Raw genomic sequence first — 25173 nt, 5'->3', positions numbered from 1 at the left:
TCTGTCTGGCGAGCGCACGCGCCCTATAGTGAAAATCTCTCCAAAAATAAATAAATAAATAAATAAATAAATAAATAAATAAACTAATGGGGCTGACAGGCAGTATGGTGGTTAAAATTCTGAACTCCCACATAGATGACCACAGTTCAAGTCCCAGATCTAGTGGCTTGTTTTCTCACTTTCTTTCTCTTTCTCTGTCTCTGGTCAAATTAACAAATAATGATGGGGGGACCAGCAGTTAGCATAATGGCTGTGTCACTGAACTGCCATATAGTCAACTGCGGTTCAAGTCCTAGACCCGGTGGCTTAAACTCATGTTGGGCATGTGTGCGTGCATGCCCAAGATCCCAAGTTGAGAATGGAGAAGAAGGGATTGTGTGGCCATCCCCCTTGGGGGTGATTTCTCGCTTTCTGTCTCTATGTCTCTCTCTCTGTCTTTCTGGTGAGCGCACGTGCCCTATAGCAAAAATAACTCTAAAAAAATAAATAAATAAAATAATGGTGGGGCTGGCAGGTGGTGTGGTAGTTAAAGGCCCTGGACTACCACATGGCCAACTGTAGTTCGAGTCCCAGACCTGGCAGCTTGCTTTCTCACTTTCCCTCTCTCTCTCTCTCACTCTGTTCCTCTGTGGTCAAATTAAAATAAGTAAATAAAGTTAAATAAAATAATTCTTTAAAAAATAATAATGACAATAAATAAAATTAAATAAATAATTCTTTATAAAAATTAATTAACATGATATTTTGGAAAGTTACTGCTAATTTTCACTAGAAATTGTAATGTTTTTGTATTTTTATTAGGTCTACAATTATTCAACCATAATTATCACATATTAGTCTTGAAAATTTGCATACTAGAAATATGATATTACTGGTAAGTTGGATAAGAAATGTCAAGGGATTTGAAGTAGTCTTTCAATATTAGAAAATTACTTTGTATTTGAAGCCTGTGTATAGACTTGGGATACAAAATTAATGACATAATTTTTTTAATGGTATGCTCACACCTAAGGATTTTGGGGTGTAAAATACTCACTTAGGGAATCAGCAGATGGCATAATGGTTATGTCACTGGACTCCCATATAATTGACTGCAGTTCAAGTCCCAGTGGCTTAAAACTCACACCAGGCACCTGCGTATAGGTGCCCAAAATCCCGAGAGGAGAATGGAGGAGAAGAGATTGCATGTGGCCATATCCCCTGGGGGTGATTTCTCACTGTATCTCTGTCTCTCCAGCAAGTGCACACACAATATAGCAAAAATCTCTCAAAATAAAAAAAAAATACTCACTTAGGAGAAACATTTGTCTCTATTAGTATTTGGATCACTGTCATATTCACCAAGGAAACAGCTTGGTAGGCTTTCCAATGGAACTTTTAAAGTTTCTTACAGCAATTTTCATTTCAAATTGACAATTTCTAACTAAGTTTGCTTTTCTTTTTAAAAATTGTTTATTTAATTTTATTTGTTATTATTTTTATTTTTATTTTGGTACAGAGCACATGGGCTCACCAGAGAGACAGAGAGAGAAAGATAAAGTGAGAAAGCAAGCCACCAGGTCCGGGACTCGAACCACAGTCTGCCATGTGAGAATCCAGCATCTTATCCACCACACCACCTGCTAGCCCCTGAATTTTCTTTTATTTACACTTTTCATTTTAATTTTGCTATAGGGCATGTACCCTCACCAGATAGAGTGACAGTGAGACAGAGAGAAAAAAATCACTCCCTTGGTGGGATGATCACATCACAATTCCTTTTCCTCCCTTCTTCTCTCAGTTTTGGGCATACACACACCTGCCACTAGTGTACTTTTCAAGTTTCTGGGTCTGGGACACAAACAGTTGGCCATATGGGTTCCAGCTGCCTTAATCACCATGCCATCTGGCTGGCACTGTTCTTACTTTTACCAGAAATTTTAAGAGTAATTTCATTTTTCATAATTTCCCATCTTAATCTAGGACCACAAGCAAAAGACTGTATTTCAAGTAGAAATTTAAAAACATTCATAATTGTTATATAAAATTGTTTGAAGGAAACACAAATTTCAGTATGTAACATGTTTATTTCAAAGAAAGTAACTTACTGAGCTGGTTCTGTGGCCTAGTAGTTAAGGGAATCAGATCCCACATGGCCAACCATGATTCAAATCCAGGCCCACCCAGCTTGAAAACATGTCAATGTATATGTATGTATGTCCCATATCACAACAGGATGGAGAAATGGAGAAGGGATTGAGGCAAGACCACACCCCACTGGGGGGTGCTTTCTCACTCTTCCTCTCTGTCTCCATCTGACAAGCTTATACCAAATTAAAAAAAAAATCAGAATTATTTTTTTTATTCAACTTATTTATTTATTTGACCAGAGAAGGAAAGAGTAAGAGAGAGAGAGAGAGAGTGAGTGAGAAAAGAGGGAAGAAAGGTAGTGAGTGAGAAAAGAGGTAAAGAAAAAGCAAGCCACCAGGTTTGGGACTTGAACGATGATCAACCATGTGGAAGTCCTGCATGTGGGTGTCCTATCCACCACACAGCCTTCTAGCCCCCCAAGTTTTAAAAAGTAACTTACCATAGTCAGAAAGAGTGCAGGCATGAGCAAATGACAGTAGCATATCCAACATTGATACAGTGTCTGATAGTTTATATAAGCAATGAATATGTTCATAAATCTCACTAAGCAGTTTGCACACTATCCTGAAAGACATGTAATAATGATTCTTAAAAGGGACATAAATGTAATTGTAAAATAATATTAAATTCACTGCCTGAGGTAAAATTATAGTTAAGTTATACACTACAGGTAAAGTCTATTATTAAACTGTCTCATTTTAGAGAAGAGAAAATTGAAGTTTCTGCTCAAGGTCACAAATACTTAGAGGCAGAGAACCCATCATCTGGTGAATTAACATCATATTTTTTTAAATGACTATTTTCATTAAATATTAATCAAATATTTTTTATTAATAAAAATATTTTACATAGGTCAAATCCAGCCCTCTATACTTAGATAGATCATATTACTAATAATTTTGTGCTTTTGCAAATGTCAAATTCAACACAAAAGATATTATATATCTTCTTTCTCACTCATTATCTCTCTCTCTCATACACACACATACACACACACACACACACACACACTTGAATAACATATTTACTTAAGCTTTTTTTGTTTTTAGATTTCCTAGTTACGTAAGTTTTTATGTGGCAGACTTATGCTGTTGCATAGTGCAAAAGTTTTCACCTTATAAGGAATGATAAATATGTACCTAAAGCTTAACACACATACACACACACACACATAGAATTACTTATTTAACTTTATTTATTCATTCATTCATTTTAATTTGACCAGAGAGAGAGAGAGAGAAAGTAAGAAAGCAAGCCACCAGGTCCAGGACTCAAACTATGGTTGGCCATGTGGGAGTATCCAACACCTTAACTACCATGCCACTTGCTAACCCCCAACTATACAGTATGTTTGTGGTTTGTGGTTTATGACCTCAAATTGTTTTGAAAGACCATCCTTTCTATTTATTATCTTGGTCCACTAATTCTAAATGTTTTGCTTTCTGGATGTGCAGCTATTTTTTGATGAATAGCAAAAGACCGGGACTACTGTGCTATTGCCCTAGAAGTATCAAAAGTATGAGAAGCTGAGGTCTTACAGTCCATGGAAAAAGAATAAACTGAATGAAGCCCAAGACACCCTATGATGTACCACGTCCTACATCATGGCAGAATGCCTGTTACAGAAGTATCAGCTAAAATAATTTTTTTTTTTTTTTGTCATTAGATTTGCCCTGAAGCCTCTGTGAGGCTTGGCGATCCTAATCACAATGACAGACTTTCTGTGTTAATATTCATAATTCTACAATATGTCTGTAATTATACAAAAAGTCAATTAATGAAATTTATCATGGTTCCTCAAATTAAACCAATTTAATTCAATATGCAAATACTTCAAATGCTCTTACACATAAGTCATGTGATAGATTTCTCGCAAAGACTCTTGGCATCTTTCATTCATCTTAATTAAATCTGTTGATGTAAAGCTGTAAGAATTTTTCATTTTTGAAATCTGGTAGGACATTAAAAAAAGTCAAGATAATGCACACTTCTATGAAATAAATCATAGATTTTAAATGGAAATATTAGGTAATTAGTTAATCACTTTAATTTTTGAGACATGGTATCAAAATGTTCTAAGTAACATTTGTAAAAAAATAAAGGAAGATCACTTAAAGTAGGTTATTTTTAACTTAGTCTTTCAGACATGACTATTTTGAAAGGTTTTAAAATGACCTTGTAGAAATGTTAAAACACTGCATCTTATTACTAAGTAACATGCATGATGGACATCAGCGGTCCTTACTCCTTCTCTGCCCTCTGGGTCAGCTTTTGTTTGTCCTATATCTGAACCTCACACAATCTCCAATCCTATTACTGAAATTCAGTCCATTCTTTACTTCATCTCTCCCTCATTACTTGGCAAGATAGCTTTTAAACTGAAAGTTAAATTGTATATTTTTGTCAAAAGGTACCCTCTGGTAGAAGAGAAAGCAAAGATTAGAGTGGGTTAGACTTTCTCATACTGCTGTTTTGTGGCGGAGTTAATACATAGGTAGGAAAAAGTAGTTCTGTGGTCCTAAGATTAGAAAATACTACATATTTTCAGAAAGTTCTTCTTTACGTCAGAACTTTTTGTACGGTTAATAGGCAAATATACCTTGCAAACAACCTAAAACAGAAGGTGCAGAAGGTGATACAATATTTTTCTAATTTCCTTTATTAAAAATATCTTATGAACTTTCCTCCTTTTCCTATTATCCACTCAAGCGAAGCCCCCATAGCTGTGAGAAATACTAAGATTGGTGGCACTCAAAAATAAAATAAAACAAAATAAAAATCAATGAAACTGCTAAGTTACTCTTAGATAATTATAGCTGAGGGGTAGGGGAGGACGGACATAGAAGGAGAAGAATAAATATAAAGGACATTTGGAATTTTTGCATGTAGCACTCAAAGAAAGTCTGAAAATAGGTAAATATAATTCTTTAAAACCAGGAACAATAATTTCCTAACCACTCTAGAATGAACCTTAATAAATTCTGAAGGAAGCTGATCACTGGGTAGGGCTGTACAATCTGTAGTCATCTGGATAAAAAATCCTCGTGCAGAGCTAAAACTTGTCCTTAAAGGAAGATTGTATTTTTCTGCAAGTTGTGATATCATTCCTAGTGACCAGAAACAAACAAACAAGCAAAATAAAATGAAGGAATTTTAATGAGAAAATTACTCTTCCTGTTTAGAATCATGTTTGTTTTTTTTTTCTTGTTATATACATAAGTAGGAAGGTCATGTACTCTTTTAATCACTAAAGATTTTTAATTTCCAAATATGGTTAAACATTCTTTAAGGAAAAAAGAAGCAATACAAAAGTACTCATGCTAATAGGTATTTTTAAAGAAAAAGAATAATAAAAATAAAAAAGAACAAAGACTTTGTATTTCATATGCTATGTGTTAGGAATACCAGATTTTTTTTCTTTTTTTTCTTTTTCCCCAAAGTTTTGCCATAGGGCACATGCTCTCAGCAGAGATTGATAGAGAGTGAGAGAAAGTGAGAAATTATCCCCCAGAGGGAATGGCCGCACCACAATCCCCTCTCCTCCATTTTCCTCTTGGGTTTAGTGGTGCATGCACAGGTGCCTGGCGTGATTTTTCAAGCCTCCATGTCTGAGCCTTGAATCATGTCCGGCCACATGGGAATACAGAGCTTTAACCACCACACTACCTGCTGGCCCCTAAGATATATTTTATAAAATGAAATATTCCAAAAAGGAAATAGATGATTCAACAGATAAGATTCCTTTATAAAAATCCAAAACTCCTGGGACCAGCAGTTAGCATAACGGCTATGTTGCTGACTCCCACGTAGTCGACCACGGTTCAAGTCCCAGACCTGAAGGCTTAAACTCATGCCAGGTGCGTGTGCATGCATGCCCAAGATCCCAAGAGGAGAATGGAGGAGAAGGGATTGCGGCGTGGCCATCCCCCCTGGGGGGTGATTTCTTGCTTTCTGTCTCTCTGTCTCTCTCTGTCTTTCTGGCGAGTGCATGCGCCCTATAGCAAAAACCTCTAAAAAAAAAAAAATCCAAAACTCCCTTCACACTTACTACTGAGTTCTATTTCTATTTCTAACTTAATGACCATTACTACTTTGAATTTAAAAAAAACTAATATCTTCATTACTTAAAATGGTTCCTCCTCCCGTTTTCCTGCTTTTCTCAATGGTACCACCATTCTTTGACTAGAAATCTCAGCACTAAGACATCTTTTCCTTTACTAACATGGCCGTATCTCCTTAATTATATTAACTCCTATCAATTCTTTCTTCAACCCTTACATTTTTTTTCTCATATACATTACTTTCACCCTAATAGTCTTAAACTGGCTTCCTTACCTTCATTTCTCTATTCAAATTTATTTAATATATTTTCTTGACCAATTCCATGCCAGAAAGCAAAAACATTTCAGTGTGTCCACATTCTCTCTTGGAAAAAAATCCAAACTATTGCCTAAATTTTAGCTCACAGTCTACATTTCTAATCTTTCTCTTATTAGTTCTGTAAGGAAATAATCTTTTCCATTCTAACTTCATCCTTCAAGGTCTTGTGTGCCTTTGTACTTTGGCCTGTACCATTGCCAATGAGGAAAATTTCTCTATAGAATATTCCATCTACTAAAAACCTTTTCATCCTGTATACCTCCACACCTAGTCCCTTTTTGACCCCTCTAATCTGTACTTTTTTCATGCATTGTATATCCATCTGAAATTATGCATCATATATGGATATATGATTGATGTATATATAAATAAATACTGATACATGTATTTACATATGTGTATTTATTTTTATTATCTGCCTCCCCTACCATCTACCATAATATAAGCTCCAAAAATAAGATAGAGCTTTTTTCCCAGAATATAAAAGTGTCTACATGCATTAGGAGCTCAATAAATATTTGTTTAAAGATCACTGGACTAGGGACCAGCAGTTAGCATAATGGCTATGATGCTGGACTCCCATGTAGTTGACTACAGTTCGAGTCCCAGACCTGGTGGCTTAAAAATCACGTTAGGCACGTGTGCGTGTGTGCCCAAGATCCTGAGAGGAGAATGGAGGAGAAGGGATTACGGCATGGCCATCCCTCCTGGGGAGTGATTTCTTGCTTTCTGTCTCTCTGTCTTTCTTGCAAGCACACGCACCCTATAGCAAAAACCTCTCCAAAAAAAAAAAAAAAAAAATCACTGGACTAGCTCAAATGCTACCTCTTTTACATAAAAATATCTCTTCCTCCACTGAAATCTTTTAGTATTGATAGCCTGAATTTTTCATAGCACTTATAGACAATGTTTTATGAAGATAACTCTATATGTAAGTTTGGAGAGAAGACACATATTAACACTTTGATATCTTATTTAAGTTTCCTTAAACAGCAATATGTATTAACCTTACTCTTTAAGGTAAAAATTAATTTTAAAATGTGCATGACTAGTCATCACCAGCCAAAAAGGACAGTAAGTCCTAAAAACTTTGTTTCATTCCTAAAAATACAGAAAAAAAATGCTCAAATAAATTACCTGCTATGTCATCCACAATCTCTGTATATGTTCTTCTAGCTATATCAAGAAATTCATTTATGTTAGACCTCACTGCATAGCACTTCTGTGTCCTCATATTCAGGCATCCTTTCATGTATCTCACATCATCATTGATTACTGTTTTAATCTTTTCAAGTATGATTCCAAACCTAACATTAAGACAAAAAAGAAAAAGAATATTATAGACAATAAGTCTAACAGTTACTTTAATTTATAATTCAAGTCGAAGTTAATTACAGCAAATCTGTGTTGAAAGTTATTTTGAAATAAATAGAGAATGTATTTAACTTTATACAAGTTATAGCTATGACTATGTCAATTTTAAACTGTTTTGCAATCAGGACTAGTTTAAAACAGCACAAAGTCACCAAAAACAATTCTACACCTGCTGATAAAAGATCTTCAAAATTTAATAACTGACAGTACCTATGAGTATAAAATATATCCCTAAAAAAATGTTACAAAAAATTCTGGCTTTGAGGCCAGCAGGTTGCAATGGACTCTCACATGGCCAACCATGGTTCAAGTAACAGACCAGGCAGCTTGCTTTCTCACCTCCTTGCTCTGTCACTCATCAAAAATTTAAAAAATAATAATGATGATGATAAATAAAATTAAATAATTCTTTAAAATAAATTCTGTCCTCATGATCACTCATTCAATAACCATTTACTTACACCATGTATCAAGTATTGTGATAGGTGCAGGAATTCAATGACAGATAACATGTGATCCTTGCCCTTGGTGATCAGTCAGAATAATGGAAACTAAGTATAGTAGGAACTTCACAATTATCAGTGATCAAAGATAGTTGCTATGCAAACCAGAAGTCTGGTAACATCTAGTTTCCTAATCTTTTCCACTTTTCTGTCCTGTTTTTAGTTATTAAGGCAATTTTATTACTAACTTCAATTTGTAACCTCACATAATGTATAAATACAAATCAATAAAATAACAATTATTAGGTATTACAAATCTTTTCAGTCAAGAATCAACTAGTAATAGTTTAACAATATTAAAATTAAACTCTATTTAGATCTTATTTGATATTCATATCTGCCATGTCTGCCATTTATTGGTTACATTAGGCCCTTTATAAAAGAGAGAAACATATTTTTACATTTGCAATGCGTTCCGTAGAATATTTTTTAAAAAAATAAAGAATTTCATAGATTTCAACTTTTCAGGCTACTCTCATTGTCCATTTACACAAAGTGTTGATATCCTATTTATTTACTTAAAAGGTAAAATATATCATTAGAATTCAGATAAGTAGTTTAAAGACTCTCTTAACCAAAACTCAAGTAATTGATCTATAGAACAGAATTAGTCTTCAAAATAAGTTACAGAAGAAAGGAATAATCTGATATTTTATTAACAGTTGAATGACAAATACCTCTTGTCTTCCAAGGAACCATAGTAAGCTCTTAATAATGGTGTGTTACAGTTTTTCAGAGCAATCTATTAAAGAATAAAGATAGGTAAAAACAATAAATTATGACATTCAAACAGCATTTTACATTTAATACTTGACAGTTTACCAAGAGCTTTCTGACTTCATTTTCTCATTATATAATACTTTAGTATTAAAGGAAAGTATAGATGATACCCTTCCTATTTTCTGGATAAAGAACACATGGCTGGGACAAGTAGTTAGCGTAATGACTATGTTGCTGGACTCCTACATAGCCGACCACAGTTCGAGTCCCGGACCTGGTGGCTTAAACTCGCACCAGGCGCATGTGCGTGTGTGCCCAAGATCCCAAGAGGAGAATGGAGGAGAAGGGATTGCAGCGTGGCCATGTCCCCTAGGGGGTGATTCCTCGCTTTCTGTCTCTCTGTCTCTATCTGTCTTTCTGGCAAGTGCACACACCCTATAGCAAAAACTTCTCCAAAAATAAGAAAAAAAAATAAAGAACACATGGCTAATAATTGCCATTCACTTTTCCCTGTTATGATTTTTCTTGTCTCCCAACTAATTGTTAACATCCAGCTCCTTATAGAGACAGACATTTATACAGGTATTAATACTATTGTACATAGAGAATACATAAATCCAAAATTTGAGTTAGATGAAAACTAAACTTAAAATGTGTTTAATAGGGGCCAGTAGATAGCATAGTGGTTATGCGGCTGGACTCCCACATGGTCGACTGCGTTTCAAGTCCCGGACCCATTGGCTTAAAACTCACCCAAGGCATATGTGTGTGCACGCCCTAAATCCTAGGAGGAGAAAGGAGAAGGGATTGCAATGTGCCATCACCCCCCACACACAATGAGGTGATTTCTCGCTTTCTGTCTCTGTCTGATTCTGTCTCTCTGGCAAACACACATGCCCTATATCCAAAAATCTCTCCAAAAAAAGTATTTAGCATATTTATAAATAGAGCAATTTTTTGATTCTAATATGGCATAAGTATAAATTTTATCTTGCTTACTGAAGACTATGCCCACTAATTTAAATAAACAAAAAAGAGGAGGAAAAAACATAGTTAACCTGACAGAAAAATAGTATGACTATAGTGATAAAAACTGCAAAATTCATGGAAGCAAAAAAGACTAAATCATTCTACTACCCTTTCAGATATATTACTCTAAATGGTCTGGTATATGTTCCAATATGTGAAATGGAATACTTCATATCATTGTATGCTACCTCCCCTCCATCCACACTTAATAGTATATTATACATCATGAGTATTAGAAACTTTCCTAAAATAATTTTGCCAGAGGGTAGATGGGCTCTCCAGAAAAGAGACAAAGAGACAAGATAGTGGGAAAATGGTCACACAGCAATCTCTTCTCTTCCATTTCTCCATCCTGTCAAGATCTAGGGCATGCATGCACACATGCTAGGTCTGTTTCCCAAGCTTCCAGGTTCAGGAATCAAATCACAGGGTTGGCCATGTGGGATCCATTGCTTTAATCACCAAGCCATGAAGCTGGTGCAATAATATATATATATTTTTCATTTTGCAAAGGACATATGTACTAAACAGAGAGAGAGAAAAGAGACAGAGAGAAAGAGTAGGCAAGAAAGAGTCCCCCAGTAGGGCATGGTCATGCACAATCTTTTCGCCTCCATTCCTCTATCCTCTTAGAATTTGGGACATGCATGCACAAATACCTAGTTTGGTTTTCAAGCCTCCCCAGTCAGGTTTCAGACTGTGGTGAACCATGTGAGATCTGGCTACCTTAACCACCAGACCACAGTGCTGGTCATACAAAGTTTTCAAAACATTTGAACAATTCTTAATATTTTACCCCATATAAGGTGAACAGTCTCTCCCCCTAACTTTAAGAGTTATATTCTACTTACAATTCCCACTAATATAAATAACTTTGCAATGGCCATTGTTGGATATAAACCTTTTTAGAAAGATATTTTTGCTATAGAATGCATGCACTTGCTGGAGACACAGAAAGAGACAGAGAGATAGAAAATAAAAGATCATCCCCCAAGGGGAAATGGCCATGCCACAATCCCTTCATCTCCATTCTCCTCCCAAGATTTTGGGCACACACACAAACACACACACACACACATACACACACCTGGTGTGAGTTTCAAGCTGCTGGGTTTAGGACTCGAACTGCAGTTGCCATGTGGGAGTCTAGTGCCCCAAACATTATGCCACCTGCTGACCCCAGGGCATAAATCTTAGTATTTCTAAATAGTCCTTTTGGACTGGTTTCTAGAAGCAGTATTATAAGATTAAAAGCTATATGTTGCAGATATGTCCTGTAAAGTATGTACAATTTGTATTCCTATCAGCTGTTTAAGAAATTTTCTCATTGTTTTCTTTAGCAGTGAGTTGTAGCCATTAAGAAAAACAAAAACCTATTTCTCTGATAAATAAAAATTACGGTTTTGTCTCTCTCTCTTTTTTTTTTTTAATTAATAATGAGGCTGCAGGACCAGCCAGTGATAAAATGGTTATGTCGCTGGATTCCCACATAGTCCATCGTGGTTTGAGTCCTACATGCAGAGACTTAAAACTCATGCCAGGATGCCAGCAGAGGGCATGGTGGTTAAAGGCATTGGATTCCCACATGGCTGACTATAGTTTGACTCCTGGACTTGGTGGCTTGCTTTATCACTTTCCCTCTCTCTCTTTCTGTCTCTCTCTGATCAAATGATAATACTATTAATGATAATAGTAAATAAAGTTTTTAAGGAAAAAAAAAAAAAACCTCATGCTGGGCAACATGTGCATGTGTGTGTGCCCAAGATCCAAGAGAAGAATTGCGGAAAAGGGACTGTGGCATGGTCATCCCCCCAGGGGATAATTTCTCACTTTCTGTCTCTCTGTCTCTGTCTCTCTGGTGAGTACACATATCCTATAGCAAAAATATATCTATAAAAAAAAATAGTGAGGTTGAACATTTTTTTCAGTGTTTCTGACTATTTTCTTTCTTTTTAAAATTTTACTTATTTTTTTGTTAAAGATATTTTATATACATTATCATCAACATTTTTATATAGAGAGATCTTACATATATCTTAATGGCTACATAAATTTGATTGTATGAATATACCTAATATTGATCAACACTATTGATTAACAAGTCAATATTGGTCAAGATTAGTTAATATTAGTCAACTATTGATAATATCCCTGACTAATACCCACTTGTAGTTTTTTTCATACTTTATTGATTCACAAAATTTTTTTCCTTTTTTTTATTTCAATTTCTTTTATACATTCATTCACATGTTACTTAGTTTGCAAAGTGAATATTCCAACATGTGTACATTTATCACCAGTCCAATTAACAATACAATAGTTATCTTGAATAGATAATAACCCATTTCTTTGTCCCATAAATGACTTGCCTCTCTATTTTTCTCCTTAATGTCCTTCCTCTACTACTTCACCCACCCTCTTCCCACACTGTATCTGGTATTCACAACCATTTATTATGTTTCTATATCCTTTAGTCATTCAGCTTTGGCCATGGAATGCAGACACTCGGTATATATTAGGTAGAGACATACAATGTCTCTCCTTCATAGCCTGGCTTGCTTCACTCAGCAGTAAATCTTCCATATTCATCCAGTTTTTGTCAAAAGCCAGGGTCTTGTTTTTTTATGGCTCAGTAGTATTCCACAAAGGACTTTAACTAATCTAAATACTTTCAATAACAAGTGCAGCGCATATAAACTTGTCTATGAACACATGTCTGACTTTAGGTAAAAAACTCTGAATAGGATGAATATATTATACAGTAGTACCTAGCTCAGACTATATAGCTTACTACAGTCATTAAATAAGTTTGTGTGTTTCTGTGTGTGTGTGTATAATGTATTTTTTATATCAAGTAAAGCAGTTTTAGCTTTAATAAATAAAAATTCAACAATGTTAAGAAAAATTTGCCTAATACTTAAAAACAGAAAAAAGATTAAGATTCTGTTTGAACAGCAGGCAGACACTAAAACCTAAACAAAAACCAGATATGGACAAAGGTAAAATCTAGTAATAAATGCACTGTAATTTTCTTCTGAAACATTTTTTTCTCTCCCCATTCCCCCTTTTACCAAAGAGGCATAAACTAACATATTTACAAAAAATAAATTATAGTCTCAACTTGGTCTGTTATTTGCGCAAAGCCTTATAAGAATACTAATTGATTTAGTGGACTTTGCTGGAAACTTTTATAAGGAACTTCAGATTAGACTCTTTAAAAAGCCTCCCAAGGCTACCGAGACAAAATAGGAATTCATCATCTGCCTATGCCTTTAAGTACCTGTATTTCTTTGGGCCTGTCAGGAAGTGACATTCTTTACTTATCTGCCAAGCAGAACTGTTTATGGTACCAGGCAATCTTTCCAAGAGCTTATGTTGGCTTTCTTGAGATCTACCTTGGTTTGTTAGATTTTTGGTCATATCTTCAGAAATGACATTCCAGTTGAAGCCCTGACAATAACCAGTATTTCAAAATTCTGGTGCACAGAAACAGGTATTATTGAGCTTATGCAAATAACTTTTATGCCACAAAAGTAAGAATATCCACAAATATTTTCCAATTCCAGAGGAGTCAGGAAGTGGGAAGAGTTTATGTTTCGATTAAAAAAAAAAATTATCAAATTGCTGAACATATCAACAGCTCAAAAGAAGACAAAAATCCTTAAATACAGAAAACAAAGCAAAGGAGAAAATCAGTAATGTTTTAGTCAAAAGTCATAAAATTCTATTTCTCCTGTACAGTTTCATGTAATGAACCTCTCTTCTGTTGAATTTACAGTTACTGTGGTCTGATCTATCCATTTAAATCTGGAAGTTAACATTCAACGTCATTATCTTTCCAGACTCGTTCCTGCCATTGACCATTGTCTTGGTTGTTTTTTGTTCTCTCATTTCTGTGTGTCTGTCTTTAGTTTTCCTGGTATAGCAATTCCTTCAGAACTTCTTGAAGAACTGGTCTGGTGTTAGTAAATTCTTTTAGATTTTGTTTATCAAAGAACATTTTTTAATCTTTTCTTCACATTTGAAAGATAATTTTGCTGGATATAGTATTCTTGGTTGAAACTGTTTTTCACTTAACACTTTGAATATATTTTTGCATTTTTTTCTTTGCTTGCATCGTTTCCAATGAGAGGTCCTGTGTTAGCCTGATGGGATATCCTCTGTACATAACTTGATGCTTCTCTCTTGCCAATTTCGTATCTTGTCTTTGTCTTTGTGGTTTGGGTTGACCTGGTTGTGATGTACCTTGGAGAAGATATTCTTGGGTTGATTCTATTTGGGGTCCTTTGTATTTCTTGGGACTGGATCTTTGAATGCTTCTCTAGGTTTGGAAAGTTTTCTTCCATGATTTCATGGGATAGATTATCAATACCGTTATTGGTTTCTTCACCTTCTGGGCTACTGATTATCCAGATGTTTGGGCATTTAATGGTATCTAGTATTTCTCATGTATTATTCTCATTTATGGGGTTATTTTCTCAGTCTTTTTGGTGATTTTTTTTCAAGGTCAGAGGTTTTTATCTTCTACATCTGAAATTTGACCTTTTGAGATGATCTGATCTGCTTTTAATACTTTTAAGGGAAATTTTTATTTCCTATGTTACAGCCTTCGTCTCTAACAGTTCCATTTGATTATTTTTTATGGTGTGTATTTCTTCTTTCAGATTGTGGAAGGACTTCCTCACCACCTGGAACTCACTGTCCCTTTTCTCTTGCCTCTTCTGGAGCTTGTTGTCTCTCTTCTCTTGCATCTCTGTTAGTTTAGTAACTATGAATATTGTGAAATCTTTGTCTGACATATCCACAAGTTCCATTGACCCATTGTGGATGGTTAGGCGTTGTTCTTTTCTCTTGAGGGAAATTTTCTTGGCTTCTCACATTTCTTGTGCCTCTGTGGTGGTTTCTGGTCATAAGCTTGTGTGCCTCCCTTCAGTATGAAATACTTCTGTGCCAATTTCTTTCCTCTACTGTGTCTTGCAATGTGGTATCCACAGAGAGAGATTTGAATTCATATTTATGAAGAGGAATATCTCCCTTTGTGCAGATCTAAGCCTACCTGGTCATGATTTTTTTATGTATTATTGAATATGATTTGTTAGCATCTTGTTGAGAATTTCTCATGTATATTTATGAGAGATATTGGTCTGTAGTTTTCCTTTTTTGTCATGTCCTTATATGTTTTAGGGATGAGGGTGATGGATGCTTCATAAAATGAATTTGAGAAAGTTCCTTCCTTTTGGATATTTAGAAATAATTTGAGTAGAATGGGTGTTAACTCTTCTTTAGGAGAGTTGTAGAATTCAGAAATTAAGCCATCAGAACCTGGGCTTTTCTTTGTTGGATAGTTATTTATTACTGATCAGTCTCATTGCTTGTTATGAGTTTATTCAGGCTTTATATATCTTCCTGACCCAATCTTGGTAGATTATGTGTGCCCAGGAATTTGTCCATCTCATCCAGGTTTTCATGTGTGTTGTCAAATAGTCATTCATAGTTTCTCTAATGTTGCTTTGTATTTCTATTATGTCTGTTGTAATATTTCCTGTTTCATTGCAAATTTGATTTATCTGGTTCCTTTCTCTCTTCTTCTTAATTAGTCTAGATAATGGTGAGTCAGTTCTGTTTATCTTTTTAAAGAACCAGCTTTCGGTTTCATTTATTTTCTATATCATTTGTTTATTTTCTATTTCATTTATTTGTTTGAATCCTTATTATTTCATTTCTTCTGACATTTTTTGGATTTTTTTTTGTTGTTGTTCTTCCAATTCTCTGAGGCATGATGTTAGGTTGTCCATTTGCCATCTTTCATTCTTTAGCTTATGTACACTAATCGCTATGAACTTCTCTCTTATGACTGCTTTTGCTGTGTCCTATAAATTATGGAAACTCATGTACTCATTATCATTAGTTTCCATGAATATTTTGATTTCAGTCTTAATTTCTTCAGTAGATGTGAAGTAATTCAGGAGTAGGTTCTTTAGTTTCCATATGTTAGTGTTTTCTCAAAAGCTTTTTCTGAAATTAATATCAAGTTTAATTCCATCATGGTCAGAGAAGATGCTGTATATAGTTTTTATGCCTTTGAATCTATGAAGGTTTGTTTTGTGCAGTCAATATAGAAAAGGTTCCAAGCAAGGGTGAGAAAAATATGTATTTCATGGTTTTTGGTGGGAGGTTCTATAGATGTCTGTCAAGTCCATTTGATTTGTGGTATCATTTATTTCCTATATCTTTTTGCTTATTTTTTGTCTAGATGATTTGTACAAAGGAGTTAGTAGGGCAATGAATAGTGTATTGTAAGCTGTCTCTCCTTTTAGATCTAGCAGTCCTTACTTCATGGATTTGTGTGCTCCTGTATTGGGATATAGATATTTATAAGCATGGTATCTTATTGATGAATTACTACTCCTTTTGCTACTATATAATGCCCTTGTTTCTTCTTACAGTTTTTGTCTCAAAGCCCGTTTTATCTAAAATCAATATCACAACTCCAGCTCTGTTAGTTTTCATTTGCATGGGATACCTTTTTCCAGCCCTTCACTTTTAGTCTATATGTTTATTCATGAGGTGCATTTCCTGTAGGCAACAGATAGACCATTTCTGGTTTTCAATGCATTCAGCTAGTCTGTATCTCTTGATTAGAGAACTTACTCCATTAACATTCAACATTATTAGTGATATTCCCAGACTTTACCCTACCCATTTTGTTAGCCATTTTATTGGTTGTTTTTTGTTCTCTTGTTTCTTTCTGTCTCTCTTTAGTTTTCCTGGTAGAGCACTCCCTTCAGAACTTCTTGAAGAGCTGATCTGATGTTGGTAAATTCTTTCAGGTTTTGTTTATCTGACAATATTTTTATCTTTTCTTCCCATTTGAAGGATAATCTTGCCAAGTATAGTACTCTTAGTTGGAATTATTCTTCCCTTTTTTTTAGAGAGAGATTTTTGCTATACGGTGTGTATGCTCACCAGAGAGAGACAGACAGTGAGAAATCATCCCCCAAGGGAATGGCCACACTGCCATCCCTTCTCTTCCATCCTCCTCTCGGAATTGTGGGCAGGCACACATACACGCCTAGTATGAATTTTAATCCACTGGATCTGGGACTCGAACTGCAGTCAACTACATGGGAGTCCTGCAATGTAGCCATTATACCATCTGCTGGTCCTGAAATTGTTCTTCTTTTAACACTTTGAATATATTGTCCCATTCTTTCCTTGTTTGCATTGCTTCCACTGAGAGGCCCAATGTTAGCCTGGTGGGATAACCTTTGTAAGTAACTTGATGCTTCTCTCTTGCCATTTTTAGTATCTTTTCCTTATACGTGATTTTGGTCTTTTGGTTATGATGTGCCACGGAGAGGATTTTCTTGGGTTGATTCTATTTGGGGACCTTTTTAATTCTTGGGTATTGATGTTTGATTGCTTCTCTAGGTTTGGAAAGTTTTCTGCAAATATTTCATGGAATAGGCCTTCTATGCCCTTGTCCAATTCTTCACTTTCTGGAATATCTATTGTTCAAATATTTGGGTGTTTCATAGTATCTAGTATCTATTTCTCATATGTTGTCCTCTTTTTTATTATTTTTTCATTATTTTTAGTGGTTTTGTCTTCCAGCTCAGAGATTCTGTCTTCTGTGTGGTCCAGTCTACTGTTAATACTTTTGAGGGACATCTTGATATCCTGTATTATTCTCTTCATCTCTAGGAGTTCTGATTGATTTTTTTACTGTGTCTATCTCCTCCTTCAAAACCTGGAAAGACTTGCTCTTCTCTGTCACCATGAATATTCTGAACTATATTTCTGACATTCCTGCAAATTCCTCTGTGCTATCTATGGTTGTAGGAGAGTTGCTCTGTTCCATTGAGAAAGAGGTATTTCTTTGTTTACTCATACTTTTTGTGCCTCTGTGCTGGTTTCCAGTCATCTAATGGATTATACACTACTTCCTGTTTTCCTGTTGTTGATTGTGTAGTGTTGGGGAGAGGGGAAGAACTCTATTTCTCAGATGTGTTCTTGGTAGAGAGCCTTGTCTTTCAATCAGGGAGTGTGTATATAGCCACATTTAGGTGTTGTTTCCTTTCCCAGTCTCTTGAGATCAGGCGTACCTGGGACTAGCCAGGAGATTTTCAGATTGGAGAGGAAAAAAGAAAAAGGACTTACACATACATTGCACCATGTGGTTCAGAAAACTATGAAGTTTTATGATATTTCTGGGAAGGTTAGGAGGCATAAAGAAGCCTGGAGCTGTTTCCTGTCTCAGCTTCCCTCACCCGCTGCCTCTTTGCTCTGGGTGGAAACAGCACAGGCTCCAGGGAGAAATAAATACTTTAATATTTAGGTGGTACAACTAATTCTCACATGGTACAGTAAGAGTCAACTGTGGCCAAATGCCACCCTGGAGGTTTAAAACTCACGCCAGGCACATATGCATGTGTGTCCAAAATCCCAAGAGAAGAATGAAGGAGAAGAGATTGCAGCATGGTCATCCAACCCCAGGGTGGGGGCAAGTGCTTTCTCATATGAACACACATATCATTTACCTTTAAAGGATCTACTAGTTCCAAGGTATGTTTTAAGTATATTAAATTTGTTATCTTTGATTCAGCAGCATTTACCTGTTAAGATAAAAATACATATGTGCATGCCATAAATATTTGATAAATGGATGGGTATTTCTCTTAAACACTCTACTCTTTTCACATTCCATATATTTTTATATATCAGCCTAGCTAGGATACCAACCATGATAATGATTAGAAATACTAATCCACCATTATAAACCTAGCACACTAATCTCTTGAAAGTCTGACAATGAGAAGAGTTTGCCTCATTTGTATCCAACTTTCATTTTATTTCAGCCCCTAGGGCCCAATTTAGACTATAATAGCAAAAGGAAATACAGTTTATCCTTGAGAAGCAACAAAAGACCCAGATTAACTAAAAAAGGCACTGTGGACAATTGTGGATAGATGGTATTTTGAAAGACTAGATCTGAACCTCTCAAATAGTTACAGAACACCATGAATTTCCCTCGTTTCCTGTTTGAGAATGTAAAACAATTTTCTTCATTCCAGTGTACCAAGTTAATTATAGTTTTTCAAAATAAATCAACATTAACATTCTCAATTTTATTAATAAACTTTACATGGATTAAATAGCACTCTCTAAAGCAGAGCAGTGCTAACAAACTTGAGGAAAGGAGCAAGTTCTTGTAAATGGACTAATTTACCAATATTGGCAAAACAAGTGCAGTTTTAGGATTTATAATTATGATATCATATACTTAATATTAGACCATTTCTTTTTTGAGGGTCCTTGATTTTTATCCCTACTACATAAAATCTGGACTGTTATGTGACTATATGGATCAATTTAGATGAAATATCATAATGAATGTCATTAGCCCCAAAGAGGATTATCTCATACCCTCTTACAATGGCTCTCTAAAACTAACCAGAAGAACGAATAAGAACCAAATAAATAAACTACCACCACTCACCAAAGGGAAAAAATCCAAATATAGCCAACATAGCCTTGAAGAACAACAAGGTACAAGGACTAATTCCACTAAGTATCAATTTGTGGTGTAATTAAAAAACTGTGGGGGCCGGCATGTGGTGTGGTGGTTAAGGACAATGGACTGCCACATGGCCAACTGTGGTTTGAGTCCCGGACCTGGCAGCTTACTTTCTCACCTGCCCTCTGTCTGTCTCTCTCACCCTGTCTCTCTTGTGACCAAATTTAAATAAATAAATAAATAAATAAATAAATAAATAAATAAAGTTAAATAAAATAATTATATTTAAAAAAAATAAAAACTGTGGTATCAGTGTGAGGACAAAGAGAACAATGGAACACAATTGAAAGTCTAAAAATCAACCTGAGCATATAGAGACATTTGATTTATGACAAAGAATGACTTGAAAAGTGAGAAAGGACAGTCTGGTCTCTTTAGAATTATGTTATTTATTTTTATTTATCATTATCATTATTATTACTATTGTTATTATTGTTATTTTATTTGTTACAGGGCATGTGCATTCACCAGAGGGAGACAGAGAAAGAGAAAGTGAGAAAGCAAGCTGCGAGGTCTGGGACTTGAATTGTGATCAGCCATGTGGGAATCCAGTGAGTTGCCACCATGCCACCTGCTGGCCCCAACAACAATCTTTTTAATAGATGATACCAGTACAATTGTGAATCTATGTAGGAAAAAAGAAATGTGGCCCTTTCCTCACCTCACACATGAAAATTAATTTCAAGTAGATTGTAGTTCTAAAAGATAAAAGAATAAAACATCTATATTACACAAAGAAGAACATCTTCATGGCCTTGAATGTTCTAACTTTTATAAATTTTGTGATTGATAATTTGGTATCCATTAATCACACAGCCAAATTAATAAAGTTGCTTTCATCTCCCCTGAAGTCCAGCTTTTGTGGGCAAGTGAAAACCATATCACAAACCTTCCTATCACAAACCCTAACATCTGTGTTTTGTTTACTGCCCAATGAGGACATCCCAATCTGACAATATTTTTGCACTGCAGTAATAAAGGTTTTTCTCCATGCTGTCCCTTCACTCCTGCCTCCTGACCAAATGTGGTTATTTCCTTGTGTGGCCTGCCTGGCATGCCCTCTTCTCTTGGTAACTGTCAGTAATAAAAATTTCCTTCAATGGCATTAGCATTTCTGTGACATCATTTAGTCACCTCAATGAATTAAAATTCTGGGAGCATAAACCAAAACATTAGGTTGAGTAAAGATTTCTTATGCAGGCCATGGCATACACTAACTATAAAGGAAAAAAAAAAAACCTGATATAGTACATTCATTTAAATTAAGAATTTCTATTCATCAAAAGATTACTACTGGAGGCCAGTAAGTGGCATAGTGATTAAGGCGGTGGACTCCCACATAGCCGACTACGGTCTGAATCCCAGACCTGGTGGCTTGAAACTCATGCTGGGCACATGTGCATGCATGCCCAAAATCCAGATAGGAGACTGGAGGAGAAGGGACTCTGGTGTAGCCATACCCCTGGGGTGATTTCTCACTTTCTGTCTCTCTATCTCTCTCTGTCTCTCCAGTGAGCACATGTGTCCCATAGCAAATATTTCTCCAAAATAATTATTTTAAATGATTACTACTGACCCAGGATATGTTCCCCAAAAGCCAACTTGAAGAAACTATAATTTAAAGGGCAAGTAATTTATTTGAAAAGTATACTAGTAAGAACAGACAAGAGAGTGGGTAAGTAAAACAGGGAAAGAAAGACACCAATATAGGACACATTCACAATCAGGTTACCATTGTAGAATACTATAGCTCAATCCTACTGGAGAACTCTGAGAGATGGTTCAACGTTTCATCAGCTATCTCCAGAGGGGGAGAAAAATGGGTTATTTATTCAACAATTCCTATTCAGTACTGGTTAAAAGTTGTTGCCAGGGTCATCAGCTCTGATACCTATTGGTGTCTCCTGTGGCCAAGAAATACTCAGATAAGAGTTTAAGATGCTTCCAGCAAGAAACTGCCCTTGCTCCAAAGTAAACGCCAAGGTGCCAAGGGCTTACAGGAAGCACATTAGAATCTGCTCTACATTCCTCAGTGCAAAAAGCAAACTACAGTGAGAAAAGATATTTGCAACACATACAATGGAAAAAGGGCTTATATCTAAACTATAAAAAAGAAACTCTAGGGCCAGCTAGTGATGTGGTGGTTAGGGCAACTGGATCCCACATGGCTGACTGTGTAGTTCAAATCCTGGACCTGGTAGTTTGAAAGATACATTGGGCATGTGTGTGTGTGTGCCCAAAATCCTGAGAGAAAAAGGGATTGCGGCATGGACATCACCCCAGAGTAGGGATTTCCTTCTCTCTCCGGCAACACATGAATCCTATAGCAAAAAAAAAAAAAAAAGAAAAAAGAAAAAAAGAAATTCTACAGATCAAGATAAAACCCAATTGAGAAATGAGCAAGAGTCTTGAGTGAGACTTTAAGAAGATACTTGAGTGGCCAAATATACACATGAAAGGGTGTTCAACCCTTATTAATAGGAAAAATGTAAATAAAAACCACAATGAACTATTGCTTTCCACCATAGACTATGGCTTAAATTTTAACATGGACAATGTTAGGTTTTGGTGAAAAGCAATGGGAATTCTCATATATTGATGATGAAAGGTAAACTGATATAATCATTATGAAAAATATCTTGGCGTTATCTACTAGGGTTGAAGATATGTATTTCACACTACCCAGTAATCCAATCTTGACTATACACCCAATAAAAATGTGTATACAATTACATTAACAGACAGTACAAATTATTTGGTGGTATTTCTAAGTGCCCCAAAGTGTCCATAATTTTAAAGTCTAGCAATTGTGAAATGAAAAAATAATGACATATTCATTCAGTGGAATATTACTAGGTTATTGGGAAAGTCATGATGTATTTTTCTATATTTTTCTATGTAAAAATGCATCATGATTTTCCAGGCAACCCAATATACAGCAGCAGTCCACAACCTTTCTGGCACCAGGGACTAGTTTTTTGTAAGATGATTTTTCCACAGACTGAGGGGCGGGGGCTGGTTCAGGGATGATTCAAGCACACCGCATTTATTGTGCACTTGATTTTTACTTTTTTGGGGTTTTTTGAGAGGTTTTTGCTGTAGGGCGTGCGCGCTCGCCAGAGAGACAGACAAAAAATGAGAAATCACCGCCGGGGGGATGGCCATGCTGCAATCCCTTCTCCTCTATTCTCCTCTTGGGATCTTGGGCACACAAGCACATGCGCCCAGCATGAGTTTAAGCCACTGCATCCAGGACTCAAACTGCGGTCGACTAAATAGGAGTCCAGCGACATAGCCATTACACCAACTGCAGGTCCCTTTAGTTTTACTTATATTACATTGTAACACTTAATGAAATAACTATAAAATTCACCATAATACATTATTTGCAGTTGCTCCCCAGTGCTAGTATTACCACCTCAGATCCACTTCAGATCATCAGGTATTAGATTCTTACAAGAGGTGCACAATCTAGGTCCCTTACATGTGCAGTTCACAATAGGGTTCATGCTCCTATGAGAAACTAATTGCTGCAGTTGATCTGACAAGAGACAGAGTCAGGTGGTAATGGGAGGGATGGGAAGCAGATGAAGTAAATACAGATGAAGGTTCACTTACTCCACTGCCATTCATTCCTCTTGTGTGGCTAGTTTGTAACAAACCATGGACTAATTCCATGGACTCAGGCTTGGGAACTCTTGTTATATAGTAATAACAATAAATGAGCTAGAACTGCATGCAACAACATGGTTAAATCGCACAAGCATAATGTCTAGAAGTCAAACATTAAAAAACATACACACATGCACTCAATGATACCTTATACACATTTAAAAGAACAGGTAAAACTAAATTATATTTTAAAAAAGAAAAACAAGAAAGTGATGACTAAAAAGTGGCTTTTTTGGTTGGGGAGATATAGAATAGTGAATATAAAGATGTAAGGGAGTTTTTCATGTATTAGCAATATCTACTTCTTTACTTGAGTGGTTCTTACATGAACTGCTTCGTGGTAAATCAATGAACACAGCAGTTTTGCTTTATACAACTTTCTGTATTCCATTATTTCTCATTAATTTTTTTAAAGGCATAAAAATAATAACCAGAAAGGTTGAAAGAAAATAGGACAGGGTACTCTTCTAGAAGAAAAGGGAAGAAAACATTGCAAGGAAAAAAGTGTCTTGATTTGGGTCAAATTTTGCTGTTTGGTTAAGTATGATAGGCAATGCTATTAACTGCTGAATTTAGCAATATGAAGATTATAGATGGCCTTGACAAGAGCATTTTTAATGGAGTGGTAGGGTGAAGCATGATTGGACTGGGTTAGAACAAAAAAAGGAGAGAGTGACATCAATCACAGATGATCCTTTCAAAGAATTTTCCTGTTAAGAGATACAGAAATAGGAGGAAGGGAGGGAGGGAAGTAAAACAGAAACAAGAGAAAGGAAGAGAGGAAAGTAAAATCAAGCAAAAAAACTTTTTTAGTTTTAATGAAGTTATAACAGCATGCTTCTATGCAGATGAACACAAGTAAAATGGTGAAAATTGATAAAATGCAAAGCAGGGAATATTCTGAAGTGATGTCCATGAAGACAAAAGAAGACAAAAAAATCTAATTCATAAGTAAAAGGGTTAACTTTAGCAAGAATGAGTCAACACTTTATCCATGTAATGAGAAAAGATACTGTATATATAAATATATAGGGATAAATGTGGTTGTGGGAACTGATAGACATTATCTTTTGAGTATTTCACTTTTCTCAGTAAAGGAGAAAGCAAGGTCATCAATAGTTTAGTATAGGTATTTCAGGGAATGAAGATTTTCTAGTGGTAATTCAGCCTCCAGCAAACGAGCTAGTGGCAGAAGAGGCCAGGTCTTCAGAAGAAGGTTCCACATGGCTCCAGTGAACTAGGAAGAAGAGGCCAGGCCTTCAGAAGAAGATTCCACATGGATCCAGAGAACTAGGTATTTCAGGGAATGAAGATTTTCTACTGATAATTTAGCCTCCAGCAAACAAGCTAGCGTGATCACAACAGAACAGCAAAAAGATTCTACATCACCTCTGTCTGCTTGCTCCTGAACATTCAGACTGAACTTCAAGAATTTGAAAGAAACACAACATCCATCAGATGACGAGAAATCACCACCGGATCACAAGAAATATGGAAAAACAGGAAAATACCTCTCTTCCAAGGGAAAAGAGTAACTCTCTTCATCCACAAGCAGTTTGGTGAAAATCATGGAAATGTCTGATAAGGAATTTAGAGCATTCATAATGTCAAAGCTAACAGAGATGGAAGAGAAGAGAGATTATGAACTGCTAAAGAGAAAGTAGAAAGAAGTTGTCGAGTTCCAGGAGATGAGGAAATTCCTGCAAGATCTAAAAGAGGAATTACACACTTTACAAAAGACTCAAATGGAACTGTTAGAGATGAAGTCTATAATACAGGAAGTCAAAA

The 25173-nt window shown here is 35.7% G+C and overlaps 1 protein-coding gene across 1 annotated transcript in view; it reads right to left on the bottom strand.

The window, feature by feature from the left end:
- The window catches only part of MSH4 (mutS homolog 4), a 130528-nt gene that overhangs the window by 33541 nt on the left and 71814 nt on the right, over positions 1-25173 (bottom strand). Inside the window, exons 9-14 of the mRNA XM_027770883.1 lie at positions 18677-18751; positions 9065-9129; positions 7648-7817; positions 5101-5237; positions 3978-4081; positions 2570-2694 (exon numbers count right to left, since the gene is read on the bottom strand). Of these exons, the coding sequence (XP_027626684.1) occupies positions 2570-2694; positions 3978-4081; positions 5101-5237; positions 7648-7817; positions 9065-9129; positions 18677-18751 (676 nt within the window). The remainder of the gene's footprint in view (positions 1-2569; positions 2695-3977; positions 4082-5100; positions 5238-7647; positions 7818-9064; positions 9130-18676; positions 18752-25173) is intronic.

This window comes from Tupaia chinensis, unplaced genomic scaffold, assembly GCF_000334495.1.
Source record: "Tupaia chinensis unplaced genomic scaffold, TupChi_1.0 Scaffold000164_1, whole genome shotgun sequence".
NCBI classification, from domain to species: domain Eukaryota; kingdom Metazoa; phylum Chordata; class Mammalia; order Scandentia; family Tupaiidae; genus Tupaia; species Tupaia belangeri.
Note: the sequence above shows the minus strand (reverse complement) of the source record. Positions and strands in the feature narration are given on the sequence as shown.